This window comes from Saccopteryx leptura, chromosome 2 (assembly GCF_036850995.1).
Source record: "Saccopteryx leptura isolate mSacLep1 chromosome 2, mSacLep1_pri_phased_curated, whole genome shotgun sequence".
Lineage (NCBI taxonomy): Eukaryota > Metazoa > Chordata > Mammalia > Chiroptera > Emballonuridae > Saccopteryx > Saccopteryx leptura.
In genome coordinates, this window is record NC_089504.1 from 377,033,108 (window position 1) to 377,048,769 (window position 15,662).

At 56.1% G+C, this 15,662-nt stretch overlaps 1 protein-coding gene across 1 annotated transcript in view; it reads right to left on the reverse strand.

Moving 5' to 3' along the window:
• IGSF9B (immunoglobulin superfamily member 9B) overlaps positions 1 to 15,662 on the reverse strand; it is a 53,362-nt gene that overhangs the window by 15,553 nt on the left and 22,147 nt on the right. Inside the window, exons 8-18 of the mRNA XM_066365268.1 lie at positions 14,206 to 14,348; positions 13,736 to 13,876; positions 13,536 to 13,652; positions 13,094 to 13,244; positions 11,923 to 12,034; positions 9,505 to 9,680; positions 8,216 to 8,442; positions 7,260 to 7,344; positions 4,791 to 4,952; positions 3,962 to 4,007; positions 1,516 to 3,165 (exon numbers count right to left, since the gene is read on the reverse strand). Coding sequence (XP_066221365.1) covers positions 1,516 to 3,165; positions 3,962 to 4,007; positions 4,791 to 4,952; positions 7,260 to 7,344; positions 8,216 to 8,442; positions 9,505 to 9,680; positions 11,923 to 12,034; positions 13,094 to 13,244; positions 13,536 to 13,652; positions 13,736 to 13,876; positions 14,206 to 14,348 — 3,010 coding nt within the window. The remainder of the gene's footprint in view (positions 1 to 1,515; positions 3,166 to 3,961; positions 4,008 to 4,790; positions 4,953 to 7,259; positions 7,345 to 8,215; positions 8,443 to 9,504; positions 9,681 to 11,922; positions 12,035 to 13,093; positions 13,245 to 13,535; positions 13,653 to 13,735; positions 13,877 to 14,205; positions 14,349 to 15,662) is intronic.

A 15,662-nucleotide genomic window follows, 5' to 3' on the forward strand; every position in this document is an offset into this window, starting at 1 on the left:
GTCTCGACAACACTGCCCAGATAGCTGAGATCAATCAGAAACAAAGCAGTTATCAACACAGGCCGTGGGGGGACCACCCACGCACACCCAGAGGGAGGGGGAGGAGCACAGGGACCAGAGAACCGACAAGCGACAAGCCAGAGAATGGGGCGAGGGGAAGGAGAGGAGAGAGACAGAGAACCAGACGCAACGATGGGACAAAGCAAATGAGAGCACTGCAAAGCAGACGACAGGGCTGCGCCCACAGCATCTCCTGCGCAGACACAGCACGTCCGCCACGCCCCCGGCGTGCTAGCTCCGGCTCTCCTCCTCCTCCCGAGGCCCGCTCCCTCCGCCCCCCCACCAGGAGCAGGGTGGGAGTGGGAAGTGAGGCTTGCACTTCCAGGTACCAGGCAAGGTGGGAGTGATGGGGCAGGGGAAGGGCGCCGGGCTCCCTCCTCCTTAACCGCTGCCCATCCTGCCTACCACCGGGCCAGCCTCCTCTGGAACCCGCGGCTTCCCTGCACAGGCGGCCACATCAAGAAGAGAGACCAAAGGACTGAACCAGAAAGGGGGTGGGGGGGTGGACAGGAAGGCCTGGGGGGGCACGACCCAGACATCGCAGGCTCTTCTGAGCAAGTTGGCCCATCCCAAAGAAGATGGAGGAGGAAAGGCAGACAGAAAGACAGACTTGAGGAGGAAGGAAAGAGAGGAGGAGAGAAGAGGAGGGCAGGAGAAGAGAGACAAGAGAAAAAAGAGGCACAGACAGGCGTCCAGGCTGACTGGTACCTGGAATACCAGCTGCTACTGTTTAGAGTGTGCTCTCTCGGGCAGGCTGACCGCAGGAGCTTGTCTGTCTGTCTGTCTGTCTGCAGCTCCCTGCGAGGCACACAGGTTGGGGTGGGGTATGTGGTTCCAGGCACATGAGTCACAGCCTGAGATGTGGCTCCCAGCCTCCAGGATGTGCCCCCGGAGAGGCTGTGGGAGGGGACCCGCGCTCGCTAGGCTGTTAAGGGCAGGGTTGGGGAAGAGGAGCAAGCCCCTGGCCTGGTGGTCCAGGGAAGTCAGGCTTCAGGGTCCTGCTAAGCAAGGAAGAGGGGCTGGGGAAGAAAAGGAGACTGGATACGAGGCCTCTGGGCAAACCCTGGAACCACCCCCAAGCCAGGATCACAGGGATGTGGTGAGCTCTCCACTCCGAGAGGAACTGGGAAACCACTCACTGGGACAGGCCACGCCCCTCCCCTTACCCATCCGCGCCCACTCCCTGGCACCCTGGGGGCCTCCTGAGAGCTTTGGGCCGACTGGAGAAGATCCCTCACGCTCCTGGCAGGGTACCTGGGCAGGTAAGCCCCATCCCCACCCCAATGACCACACCCTGCTGATGCCAAAACCAGAACTCCTTTCCTGAAGGGATGCTGCAGTGTGTCCGGACAAGCCCTGTCAATCTGGTTGATGGAAGGGTGGAGGGCAGGGCAAGGGATGGGGGCAGGAAGATGACTAGGTGAAGGTGGGCAGGAGAAACCGGCTCACACTCACCCTGAAGTAGGTAACTGAGGTGGGGGGGGCTCTGGTCGGAGCAGCTCCTCCCCCATCCTTCGAGGGGAAGGCGTCTGTCCAAACACATCCAAGTTGTCCGCAGGCCCTGCGGGGCCTGGTGGAGGGGAGGGATAGCCCGTGGCCAGAGTGGTGAAGCCCACGGTGGGCCGGTAGCTGGGGCTCCCACTGCGGCTGCTCTGGGATGGGGAGCCTGTGGATGGCGTGGACTTGCAAGAGAAGCTGACGGCGGCCGGTGGCTGGAGGGTGATCTCTGACATCTCGGCCTGCTGCAGGAGGCCAGGACGGGGCCGGGCCCGGGCAGCGAGCTCAGGGGAACCAGTACGGGAGCTGAGGGGGCTTTGGGTCAGAGGTGAGAGCCGGGAGGGCTGTAGCACCACTTGATGTAAACTGGGCTCGGCGCGCCTGGCCTGCCGGGGGCTGGGCCGGGGCCGGGGCTGGGGCTCGTACCACCGGGTGTCCAGGCCAAATGTGCTGGGGCCACCGTGTCCCCCCGGCTCGGCCGGCTCAGGGTAAGGCAACACGGGTATGCCCATACCTTGGCTGGTATGTCTTAGCTGCCCTTGGCTCACCAGAGGTTGCACAGGTCTGTCCTGCCACTTGGTGGCGGTGGGCACTGGGACAGGGCCTCTGCCCGGTGACTTGCCTGCCCAACCCTTTGGCGCCTCCAGTGACAGGATGCCCGGGTAGGCAGAGGGCACCTGGAGGGAGGTGGGGGGCAGTCCTCGGGGGAGGCAGGCCTTGGGCTGCAGACTCTCGGCTACATCACAGGGGTGCAGCTGGTGGGGGAACATCATGGCTGGAGTTTCCAGACCCCCAAAGGGGAATTCTGGCCGGCCCCAGGGCTCAGGGGAGCGCCCGCCAGTGGGAGTCTGAGTCAAGGGCAGCGTGCTGTTGGAAGCATTCTCTCCGTTCTCCTCCGGGATGGTGGGGTGGCCGAAAGGCCCCTCGGTATGCAGGGGTGGGGAGGACATGACGGAGCTCAAGGGGCTGCCCACTTCTGGCATGTAGAAAGGTGGCGGCTCCACTTCCCCGGGGCTGCTGCTGCTGAGGTACCCATAATACTGGCCGTGGTGGAAGGGCCGGGGCGCAGGGGGCCTGGCTTGGCCCGTGGCCTGGAGCCGACCTTCCAGGCCGCTGGGGCCCTCCAACCCGCGGGGCTGGAACCGAGGGCTGTATGCTGGTGGTGGCAGGTAGGACTCCTGGCTGGATGACAGAGGGGTCAGCTGGGACTTCAGGGCAGCCACAGACGTGGGCACAAGCGGGTCTTCATTCTCCTCGTCAGACTGGCGGAACTCGGGGTACATGTCCGTCTCCTCCGCAAAGGGAAAGCCCTCGATGCGTCTGCCCTTCACCGAGGGCTCCACCTCGGAGGGGCCCATCACAAAGCGGCCGTCGGGGCCTCGGCTGATCAGCTCAATGGGTGTTGTGGCCTCCGCCTCGGCCTCGGCCTTGGCCACACTGTACTTCTTGCTGCTGATGGCCCTCTTGGTCTTCTTATACAAGGACAGCTCCTTCTCCCGGGTGGGACTCAGCATTCTTTTGGCTGCTGGCTGGCCCTGGTCGTCAGAGGATTCTGACGGGGCGCGGAGTGTCCGGATGCTCTCTGGGCTCACCTTGCCGGAGGACAGGCTGTGAGAACAGGAGAAACAGCAGGAGGGATGAGGTGGGGGCACACTGGTCCACTGCTTATTTTCACTGTCTTAACAAACCCCTCGGAAGACGGGATGAAGAAAGAGGACTCCAGATGGACTGCAGAGTTTGGCATGAAGCTCTTGGGCCAACGCTCAAATATCGAGATGTGTTTTCTGAGTGAACACCCACATTTCTGCTTTTACTCCGCCCCACCCCTCGTCTGCCCTGCTCTGTCTAGTCACACCTGCAACTTCACATCCAGGTTGCTCACAAAAACTAATTTTAATGTTAACTTTACGTAAAACATATTAAGAAGGGAAACCTGTTAGGGTGACCACCCAAAATCAGAGAAGCACATTCCGAAGCTAAAGAGAAATGGCTTGTCCATGAACTGGGATTGTCCAGTGTTTTTCAACGGCCAGACTGGGGTCCACCAGAAATGTCATGCCAGTCTGTAAAAGAGTTGGCCACCCTGATGTTGTATGAAGGTTATAGACCCAATGATCTTGGTCGAATTTGCTTATGCTCAGGGTGATTTCTGCCTGAGCAGTCTCTGAAATAATTCTCCTATTATCCCAGTCCCCTAGTGTAAAAAAGGTTGAAAACCACTGGTCCATACCACAGCTCCTTCTGTGGACAACTTAAAATTGCCATTCAGATCAGCTAAGGGTGAACTGCTTAGAATCGCGGTGATGGGGCGGAGCAAGGCAGAACACGCAGGGTCTGCACCCCGCCTTCCACCCCCACACCACAGACAGCCATGCTCGGTTCTGCAGGGCTCAGGGGCACTTACGGAGACTCCAGGCTCTTCCTGCAGTGAGTGATGGAGAGCGGGGGATCTAGACAGGACAGAGGGGAGAGAGCGTCTGCTGAGGCCCGAGACAGAAAAACGCACCCCGGCTGTAATAGGGTGCAAAGCAGAGCCCAAGAGGGAAGCAGTTCTGGCCCTGGCCGGTTGGCTCAGTGGTAGAGCGTCGGCCTGGCATGCGGGGGACCCGGGTTCGATTCCCGGCCAGGGCACATAGGAGAAGCGCCCATTTGCTTCTCCACCCCCCCCCCTTCCTCTCTGTCTCTCTCTTCCTCTCCCGCAGCCAAGGCTCCATTGGAGCAAAGATGGCCCGGGCGCTGGGGATGGCTCCTTGGCCTCTGCCCCAAGCGCTAGAGTGGCTCTGGTCGCGGCAGAGCATCGCCCCCTGGTGGGCAGAGTGTCACCCCTGGTGGGCAGAGTGTCGCCCCTGGTGGGCGTGCCGGGTGGATCCTGGTCGGGCGCATGCGGGAGTCTGTCTGACTGTCTCTCCCCGTTTCCAGCTTCAGAAAAATACAAAAAAAAAAAAAAAAAAAAAAGAGGGAGGCAGTTCCTTTCGACACAGGGCATCTCTGGCTCTAGTTGTGCGTCCTGTCCCACCATTGGGCCCTGCCTTCACCCTCGGTCTGGTCCATCTGACTCTCCCCACCATGCTTGCTTCCTTTACCCCTCTTTTAGATCAAGTCCCACTGGCAGCTCTGCCCACAATATCCCAGGATCCCTCTTTTCAAGGGGCCCCATGCTAAAAACAGGCCATCTATCCCAACGGGGCGCTTTGGAAGCTGGGCCAGGGAGAGGGGGGGGGGACAACACCCACCTTTTTTGCGCTTGAGCTTCCGCTTGCGCTGCTTGTTGACAAAGCAGGCCGCCAGGGTGCTGAAGAGGATGGCAGCTGCCAAGAAGCAGATGGTGGCTACGATTCCAGCCAACACAGGCCGAGCCAACCCGTCGTCGGTCAGGTCCGGCTGTGGGAAGATGTCTGCGGGGGGACAGGGGCAGGAAGTATTCATGAGCCCCTTTCTGTCCCCAAGGCCCCCACCCTGCTGACACCCAGCCCCAGACATTTCCCCTGCCTTCTGTAGCACAGACAATTTAACACTGAGGCTCCAAGCTCAACTCCTGCCCTGAAGAGGTCTGTATGGAACAGGAGGAGGGAGGAGGGAGAAGAAGGGCTAGATGACACTAGGCAAGTGGTCACCACATAGCTAGGAAAGCGGTAATAGCATCTCTGTCTTACCCCTATGGCGATAACGATTTCAATATCCTATAACCATTTCAATATAATTATTTTTTGCAAAGCATTTTTATGCATACTATCTACTATTCTCACGTTACCCCCATGAGGTAGACAGTGCATGGATATTGTTCTCGTTCTCCAGTTGAAAAATCCGTGCATGGCTGAGTTTGCACAACTTTATTCCCAAAACTATACACAGTTACTCTGACTTCCAGTTGGGTGCTTTCTGGCTTCCACCAACCATGCTGTCGCTACCAAACGAGGGCCTGGATATGCAGGTTCTTTGAGGGTAAAATGCTACAGCCGGCCGGGAAACGGGTTGTTACTACACAATTCAATTCCATCCATTTTTTTTTTATTTCATTTATTCATTTTTAGAGAGGGAGAGAGAGAAGGGGGAGGAGCTGGAAGCATCAACTCCCATATGTGCCTTGACCAGGCAAGCCCAAGGTTTCGAACCGGCGACCTCAGCATTTCCAGGTCAACGCTTTATCCACTGTGCCACCACAGGTCAGGCCAATTCCATCCATTTTTAACTCCTTACACCACAGGCAAGCAACTTCTACAGGAACAATTCGCATATCCTGGTCATCTCAGGCACAGAATGCTGGGGCCGTCAGGGACATGGGTAAGGGGTCCAGCTTCCTCCGTTTGCAGGTAAAGAACTGAAGCTCCCTTTGTGCCCAAACCTGCCAAGCTAGTTAGGGACAGAGCCAAGACTGTGCCTCAGTCATTGCACTACGGTGGTATTAGCAAGTGCCATTTCTCAGATCATCAGAGGGGAAATCTACATATTCTGATATATCCGGCCAAAATCCACTGCTGTGTCAATAATAACAATGGGGAGAAAATGTCCAAATTGGGCCGACTGGTTGAGTAGAAAAATAAATGCTACCCTCTTTGGAAACAGGGGCTTTAAATACAGGGGATGCTGAGGTCACTGTATCCTCATTCAGCCATGAGAAATTGTCCAACTGTGTATGTTTCCTTTTGAGAGACAAACACAAAGCTACTGAATAAAGAACGGTGCACTGAGATGAGCCCGCAAAACCCACAAGTCCCCTGTGCTGGCCTTGGCTGCAAGCTCTACTCCCCGCTCCTCCATTGCTCCGAGTCGCTTACCTGGAGGGAAGCCAAGACAGAAGTATACTGGGTTCTACTGCCTGAACGAGGTACCTTTGTATATATATTTCTATTTTTTTTAAAGCCCCATGGTGTACAGAAGTCACACTCCACTCCCCTCCAAATGTTCTTATGCCATTTCTGTCCTACCCTGCCCTCTCCCCAATCTGCCCACCCCACGCTCGGCCAAGCTCCTTGCCAACTGGTCCCAGGGGCCCAGTGTCCATGGAAATGGTGCCTTTGCTTTGTCACTAAGCAGGTGCCTCTTCCCACACCGAGGGAGCCACTCCACGGGGAGACAGAGGGACCCTGCTATATTTCAGAAACTGCATCAGAAGGAAGATGTATAGAAATGGGATCAGGGCCAAGAAGAGGAAAGAGAAACTGAGAAAATGCTAAGGAGTTGGCTTTATTGAACCTGAAAAAAAATCTAGGGAAAGGAAGGAGTGAAGGGAAACAGCAGCAAATGGTCATGTTCCAAATAAAACAGCCATCATTATAAGGCAGCCTTACAGCAGGCACTCAATGGATACGTGTTGACCTGTTGTCTCTGTGGTCTGACGGATCCATCACCCCACCCCATTACAGAGACCCACACTGGAGGAAACAGATTTTATAGAAAAATAGCTTAAACCAAGTTCTTCTTGACTATGATAATGAGAAGATTAGCTGACTTTCCTGCTGTGGATATCTTATAGAAATTGTCACTAACATAGCTCTTGAGTTGGAGAAATCTCATCATCATAGAAGCAGACACATGGATTTGACAGGGTTAAAAAAGGCTACAACTCACACAATTTCAACTAGAGCTCTCCACTGCTTCTAATTCAAGCTCTCTTCCCACATTAGCTACTTCAGAAGGGACTCCCAGTCAGCTCTGGGGCATATATACCTACGGCTGTAAAAGAACCCCCACCCCCCAAGTACCTGTGCTGGAGACGCCGGCGATATTGCTGGGCTCGCTGATCAGATCCTGCATGACGGCCAAAACCCGGAACTCGTACCAGGTGTCCTACAGCCCCAGGGACAAAACCCTGTTAGCCAGGGACCAGAGACGGCCACGAACCCGTCACTGACGCCACCACCACTGATTCTGCAGTAATGTGTCACAGGACATGGCACCCAAAGCAGTGGGTACTGGAAATGTTTTAATGACCAGCCCTCAAGTTAAAAAAAAAAAAAGTCCTGAGTTTTAGCATTTGCCAATTGCCATGTTGTAAATACTCTGACCATAGCTGATATCTGTGAGGTCACTGTGCACACAGGGGCTCTCAGGAGCCACCACGAGCCAATTCCAGCACTAAATGAGTATCCAGGGAAGAAAGACAGAAATATAGGTAAAAAAGAAATATACGTAAGACTATCTATATCCATGAAATACACTGCTTCCTCTCTCCAGCTACAGAGACATCAAAGTTTAGAGGGAGTCAGCTGGAAAAAAAAATAAGGTATTCTCTAGGGCTCTAATTGTTCAAGGGTGAAGCTAAAAGACAATCCCTCTGGGAACTCCTTTATCCATCACAGTTAGGCTCCTAGCAAGGAGCTGAGGTCAGTGGCTGGTTACCCCCCTGCCGTGCCTCCCTGCTTCCTTTGCCCTAGCTGTGCCAGTGCCTGGAGAAGCCCCTCAAGGCACTACAACCCCGCTCTGCCGCAGAGCTGGCTCTGAACCTGTGGATCCTCACGCGTGTGAGCTGAGGATGCCAAACCTTTGGTAGCAGATCTAGGAGAACGCACAAACAGCGGTGTGATGTACCAGTACATGGCCAGACCTCACACATCCAAGTCCGGTCATTCCATTCATTCTGTGCTTCCAGGGACTCTAGAAAGAGTCCGGTCACTTCCAGAATTTGGGAAGAAGAAGCAAGGGACAGCTAGAACCTCACCTGTGACAGATCCTTGGCAAAGAATTCTCCTTCAGTGCCTGGGATGGCATCATCCAACATCTCCCAGCGTTCTCCGACGCGGAACTCCATGACGTAGCGGTCAATGGGAAAGCTGTGGTTGGCAGGTGGGAGCCAGGACAGGAGCACACCCTGCTGGGTCCGATTGGCTGTGAGGCACCGCGGTGGGGTAACCAGCACCAGGGGTTCTGGAGTTGTGACGGGGAATGCTGCAGCAGTGGGAGAGAGAGAAGGGAGACCGCAGGAGCGCTAAGGTCGCGGCAGACTTGTCCGCCCACACTGTCTCCTGGCTCAGCACGTGTCCCCGGGGCACCGTGGCCCTAAGGCGATGGTCGCATGCCACATGCCGATGCATGCATCACTTCAGGGGCCTAAGGGTCACAGAAAGGACCCTCCTGACCCAAAGGAAGGAGGCACGGCACGGGGCCCAGAGCTGCGTGCTCCTGTTCTCAGAGTACTTCTAAAATCTCCTACGAAAGAAACGAGCTCTTTAAAAGGAGGGGGAGAAAAGGGAATTACAGGGAAAAAGAATTAAATGTAATTATCTTTTTAATGTGGTAATATCTTTACAAAAATACTGCAAAAGGTATCTTTCATTCTCTTCCCCGGAAGTAGGAACAGCCTCCTGCATACACTGTTTACTCTTTCAACTCCCTTCTTGGCTCAGATGGAAAATCAAGGGCCAGCAAGGGGTGCTTCCAAGCAGGGTACACACTCTTATCTATCGCTGTTGCCCCCCTTGGTGGCAAGAAAGCAAGCTGGAGTGGTGCCCCATGTTCCCAGCTGCCTTGTCTAGCCCCAGGTGGGACAGAGTGAGCTGCAGGGTCCAGAAAGGAAGAGTGGGCCTCAGGCTTGCCACCGAATGAGGCCAGGGGCCAGAGGGAAATACCAGCAGAAGTACAGGAGGAATGAGGATTCCCAACACCACCACCCCTCACCCCTGAAGCCACAGGAAGATGCAAACATGTGGCCTGACCAGGAAGCATGAAGCTCAAAGCCTCATCTGTCCATCTTAAGGACTCAATAGGAACCTAACCAAAAATGTTCCAACATGGGACGAGGCACTCTGATCCAGAAAAATCCCTGAGAACGGTCTGACAAATCTGTATTGGGAGATCAAATGACAGGCCTGCAGGGGGCTCACAGCAAGATGCCTCGCATGCAGCAGGCATGTAAATGTGAGCTTCCAGGACCATCAGGGCTATCGCCATCTTTATCTACCCCCGAGCCTCTGGGAAACACCCTCAAGACATCTGGGCACCGGTCCTCACCTAAAGTGTTCACAGTGACCACCTCACTGAAGGCGCTCGTTCCCAGCTTGTTCTGGGCCAGGACACTGAACTGGTAGGCCGTCTCAGGCTCCAGGGCATCCACTAAAAACCAGCTGGGTCCCGGCGGCACCGGCAAGGACAGCCAGTCATGGGGTCCAAACTGTGCCCGCTTCATCCTGGCCGAAAGAAAAATAGAAGATCGAAGACAAGGGGGTGCGGTGGGTTACGCTGGAGACACAGAGAGCCTGCAAGGTCCTGGAGGAGGCGGCCATCGGTGGACCTGGCCTCCCCGGGTTCACGGAGGGTTGACCTGCCCCGCTGAGGATGTGCCAGACGTCACAAAGCCAAGTCACCAGCCACTGCTGGCACCTCCTTTTCTAAATGGGACACTTAGGTGTACATAAGAAATGCTCAAAATGCTGGTCAAATCAGCCATTGTATTTTTGGGTAATCTCACCCTGGCCACAACCCTGAGAGTGGCTCTGTGGTGGGAGAGCGAGGACCCTGGAAACAAGGCAGGAATCGTCATACAAAAGTGAAGGTGAGCGATGTGGCAACAGCAGGACTAAAGAAGGAACCCAGGTGACCCAGGCCACCCACCCTCCCAGGGACAGCCAAGAGTGGGCCTAGAGTAACCCAGAGGGTTCCCTCGGTCCAACCAGGTGTGAGTCAGATGAGGAGGTCCAGTGTCTATGCTAAAGATGACCTGGGGCTTCTCCACCATGGGGACCAGAACCCCTAAGGGCTAAGGGTTATAAGTCACAATGACGGGGGGAAATCACACTGTGTGCAGAGAACACTGGCATTTGTTCTACACGGCCCACCAACTCCCTCTGCAGTGAAGCTGGCCGTCTACAAGTGCAGTACCCAGCATCACCACTGGGAGGAGTCATTGTCCTGGACTGAGACACTAAGCAGCCCTCTCTGTCCAGAGCTACAATTCAGTAGATGAGCACCAGGTTCCCCTTTAGGTTAAAACCCAATACCATGTATATGCCCAGGAGTTGAAGCTGAGGCAGTGGAAAGCACAGCAAAAAAAAAAAAAAAAGCTAGTGCCAAATGTCTCCGTCAGTACACAGAGAGAGAACGGAGGGAAGGAGCCCTCCGAACCTTTTCCACCCACCCGTCCCCACCCAGGCACCAAAGCAAGTAAGCAAAGTGTGAAAAGCAATACAGGTGAGCAGCAGCATGGAGCAGAGCCACAAGCAGCCAGGGAAGCCCCTCCCTATGCTCAGATCTTCTGCTCGGCATCCCCCTGAAGGTGGCCATGCCAACCGCAGCCCCAGCCAGAGAGCTGCCCAGCGGGGTCATAACTCCGCAGTGGTCACCCAGCGGGGCTGTCAGGAGCCCCACCCCTGCCCGACCCTGCCTGGGGAGACTAGAGATGAGGGTTGGAGGATATTCTGGTTACAAATAGAATGCCCCAAGCTCAGCATCGAGGTCCAGGTTGCCTCTCCAGAACTCAAAATGCCGAGGACATTCAGAGTCTGGGAAATATCCACCAAGCCACCGGGATAGGAAAGAGAGCAGGCTCCCTCTCAACCTCCTTTGCTGTTGAGAAGTGTATCACGGGCTCTCCCTGAACCCCCAGCATTTTCCTCCGCATAGGAGGCCTCCTCCACCCCAGGCCCCAGCAGGGAATCCCTCCCCCCCCCACCAGATGGGATAGGTCTCTTCCTTCTCAAGGAAGAAGTGAGGGCGCTCATGCTCCGCACCCAGGGATGGACCCAGGATGCGCGTGGCCAGCTCTTGGCTCAGGACAGGGATGTGGGGAGAGGGGAGTCTGAAGGCGATGGAAGGGGGTTCACCTGCTGTGAACTGTGGCTTCTCTCCCCCTCTTTTCTATACCTCCAGTCCTCAGGCTGTGAGCTCTCTACCTCTAAATACCAGAATTTTAATCACAATAAAGTCACAGGGCCCTAGAGAGCGAGTGCAGGTGCTGAAGACTCAGCTAGGAAGGTGAGGCCCCTTCACACTGGTTTCTGGAACCACCGGGCAAGGGACAGAATAAAACCCTTCTGGCTAGGCTGCTGCACAAGGCCCTTGAAGATGGGGAGTCTCTTCCAGACTCCAGAGGACAGGGGAACCTAAAGGAATAATGAACCAAGGACACAACAAGGAGGCAGGGAGATAAGCTGGGGAGAAAGCAGCAGAGGGTGATGGGCAGCTCAGGCAACAGTCCAGTCGGCTTCCCGAACCCTCCGGCCGGGGACATAGGAGAGCCCAGAGGCCCTTAGACATGCCCCTCCCCCGCAAGAACTCAGTCACTGTGTCAACACCCTTATCACCTAGAGGTCTGGTGAAGAACCATATCCTTCTGATAACCTCCACCCGCCCCCCAGGGGCGGCCTGCAGTGAGGGGTGGGGAGGGAGAAGCAGAGAGCAAAGCATGCGGGGCTGACTCACAGAGGTCCGTACCAAACTGAGAATGTCTGCTCGAATCCTCCATCATAGCCTGGCTCCCAGGACACGTTGGCAGTTGTCATGGAGACCTGGACCCGGATACTGCCTGGGGCATGGGGGCTGGTGCCTGGAGACCAAGTGGAGACCTCTCAGACTGAAAAGAACTGAGCCCACCAAGCTGGGAACCCGTAACCTCGCTGCCTAGTAGCAAAAGGCAGTACCCATGTGGAGTACCGAGGATGGGGCATGCTCTGAGGGGCTGGCACCCCGGCCTATTGGATAGGAAGGCAGGAGAAGGAAACCCCGCCCACCATGCAGTTTAATCCATCCGGCAGGAGAGGGCACAGGCCCTAGGAACGTGGGCCAAAGGGAAACCACACCCCTGCGTTGCCCTAGGACAGTCCTGTGCTCCTCCACCAAGCACAGAAACATTCTCTCTTAAGGTCACGGGCAAAGCCAAAAAGCCCCTCTCCTGTAAAGTTCTCCAGCCTCAGGACACAGCCATCGCTACCCAGACACAGACACGAGGGGCAGCACAGCACAGCAGGTAAGAACTTCAACTTGGGCTTGAGGCCTGGGCCCAGCACTCATCAGGGCCGTGGCGCTGGGCAAGGTGCTCACTCTCAATGAACGCCCACTGGGCGACAGCTCTCCCGCCGCACAAGTTGCAAATGACAAGGTTCAGAGCCTAGAACTGGTGGCACGTGTTCCGAGAGGGGTGGCTGTTGCTACATCTGTCACTGTCTGTTACCAGAGGTGCAGGCAAAATGGTGCACTGAAGTCTTGGGGCGACACACCTCAGGCAGATAAGTGGGGGCAGAATGCCCGTTGGGGCTCCCAGGAAATGTGAGCACTGGTCACCTCCTCTGTACTAGGCCCAGCCAGTGGGTCTCAGCTCCATCACCCACCCAGGCCCCTTCATTCCAGGCCTCCCAGCTTCTCCACTAGATCCTAGACTCAGAGCTCTGGGTAGTTGCTACCACCCAGGCAGGTGCCTCATTTCTGTGTCGGGAGTGGTTGGGTACATTGACCTGTCCCCACCAGAAAAAGACCCATGCCAGCTCTCTTATCCAGAATCCACAGAGGGCTAGGGCTACCCATGGGAGGCTCCCAGTTCAGGGTGGACTGACTGCCCGCAGTCCCAGCACCCGGCCCGCCGCCCGCCCGCCTGCCTGTGGCCCCATACCGATGACGGTCAGGTGGGTGCTGGCAGTGATGCTGGTGACCACGTTGGTGGCGATGCACTCCCACTCCCCATGGTCCTCTTTACTCAGGGCTCGAAACTGCAGGCTTCCGCTGGGCAGGGCATTGTGCTTGCTTCTGCTGGGCTTCCCTACCTTGGCCAAACAAGGGGGCAAGGAGGAGGGCGGGGGGAGGGCGGGAGCAGGGTAGCAGAGGAGGAGCCAGGTCGGGCAGGGGAGGAGAGAAGCCACCAACACCTCAGGGGTCGGAGCAGGAGACGGAGAGGACAGTGCCTGAGCACTCGGCCCGCACCCCTCCACGCCCCGCTTCCGAGCCACCCATCAGAAGTTGCCCCGGCTCTATGGCACCAGGACCATCAGAACAGAGCCGCTACTGGGTCCTTCCCCTCCACCACATTTCCCGGGAGCTCCAGAACCCAGAGGTACCTTTCTCCAAGTGATGACAGGGAAGGGGTCCCCGGCGGCAGCACAGGGGATGAGTAGCTCCCGGCCCGCCTCCTGCCTGTACTCCCAGCCTGGTAGCACCGTGAAATACGGGGGGTCCTAGGGAGAGCACAGCAGGACCGTGAAGGCGGGCATTTCAGGCACCTGCCCGCTTAGAGGACTCCTGCAGTCCTGGGCCTCACCTTCAGGACGAGCCGTGCAGGAGCAGACTGGCCCATGGTCCCCAAAGTGTTGTAAGGCACACAGGTATAAGTGCCAAGAGCCTCTTCTGTGGCCTCCTCAATTCTAATGGAGCCATCCTCCATCAAGGTCCAACCTAGATTCTGCCGGAGCAGACAGCAGAGCGGGAGCCACAGTCAGGGGGTGCATACTCTGTCCCAGCCTCACCAGGGCCAGATTTGGGCGGGACGGGTTCCACTAGCCACCCTGTGGGCAGCACCAGGTATAGCACCAGCTCTCCTGGGGGTGGGGTTGTCTATGTGCCCTGTGGACTGCAGACCCCTGGGGAACCAGCTCTTTGCTTTCCCAGAGTTTTAGGTGGGGAGGGGAAGGTTCCTGGCAGGGAACCAGATCCCCAGGCCCTCCAGGCCTCCAGCATCTTAGTGTCCTGAGGGTGCATCTCATTGGGACCCCATATGCGTCTCTCTAGCACCTTCTCGACCTGCAGGGGGCGGCCGTCTTTGTTCCACTTGACCACAGTGGCCGGCGGCTCTGCGTCCACAGGGCAGCGGATATAGCCATGAATTCCCACGGGCACGTAGATTACGGGGGGCATGTTGAGGACACGGGCTGGGTCTGCAGAGGGTAGTGTGGGGTCAAAGAGAAGAAAAACACAAGGGAAGTCAAGAGGAGAGAAATCCAGGCAGGGGGTCAGGCTACCACACAGGCACCCCCAAAGTACAGCCTTTCATACCCTGTACCCGTTCAATAAACACTGCGTGTCCTCATTGCTCAACACAGTGCTATGTGCTGGGCCCACATGGGTAACAAGATGAACAAACCCTGGCCTTCCTGGGCTTCCAGCCCAGAGGCCACACTGAGCCACCCCACTGCAGGCTGCAGACTTCTTTTGTCTCTCCAGACTACAGTATTTTTATTTATAGACCGACTGATTGGTTTTAGAGAGAAAGGAAGGAAAAGAGAGAGGGAGAAACATCAATTTCTTGTTCCACTTATTTATGCAGTCATTATTTGATTCTTGTATGTTTCCTGGCCAGGGATCGAACCTGCAACCCTGGCATATCAGGACGATGCTCTACCAACTGAGCTACCAGGCCAGGGCCAGCCTGCCGTATCCATAAGCACTCCTGTTCTGAAAGCTCAGGCACTCAGAGGCACATGCTGGCCTGCCTCAGTCTGCAGCCCTCCTCAAATGCCTCTGCTCATGAACATTACTGCCAGGGAGAGGCTCTCATGTCCACTTCAGCCCCTCCCTGACTCCCAACCTCCAAGTCAACAGTGGACCACACCTTCCGCCACCTGCTCCTTATCCCAAATTCTTCCCACCAAGCCAGCCCCTCTGCCTCCACCCTCTAAGCCAAAAGCAGAAAGGCAGGCCCATGCATCGGGTGAGCAAAGGCATAACCCCAGGTGGCTCTTCTCCTGTCCACTCTGCTGGTTGCCCAGCCTCCCAGCCTCAGTTTCCCGTCTGTGCAGCTGGAATGCAGACTCGGCCTTGGCCCCGGAACAGACGACAGGTTCCTGGGACAGCAGCAAGAGCCGCACATCCTGCATCTGAGTGAGTCATCACCTTTCGATTCTCCCCCAATTTCCCCGAAGGCTACCAAGGAGAAAGATCCAGAACTTCCAGGGAGGCTGGGAGGATGAATGAGCTGGTATCTTTTAAGCATTTGGAGCACTTCAGAGAACAGCATTACATAAATACCAGGCCGAGTTATATATTTAGACATAGCTTCCTACTTTTGTATGGTGGAGGTTTTTTTTTTTTTTTCCTCCAAGGTTTTCAAAGCGTTTATGAATGGGAAATACTCTGAACGCTGCTTTTTAGCAGAAATAAAGATCCTTGTCTCACCCACCTGAAAATCTCACCCCCTAGATTTTCTTTGAAGGCAGGAAGGAGGTAAGAAGGGACAAGTGGGAGTGGGTGAT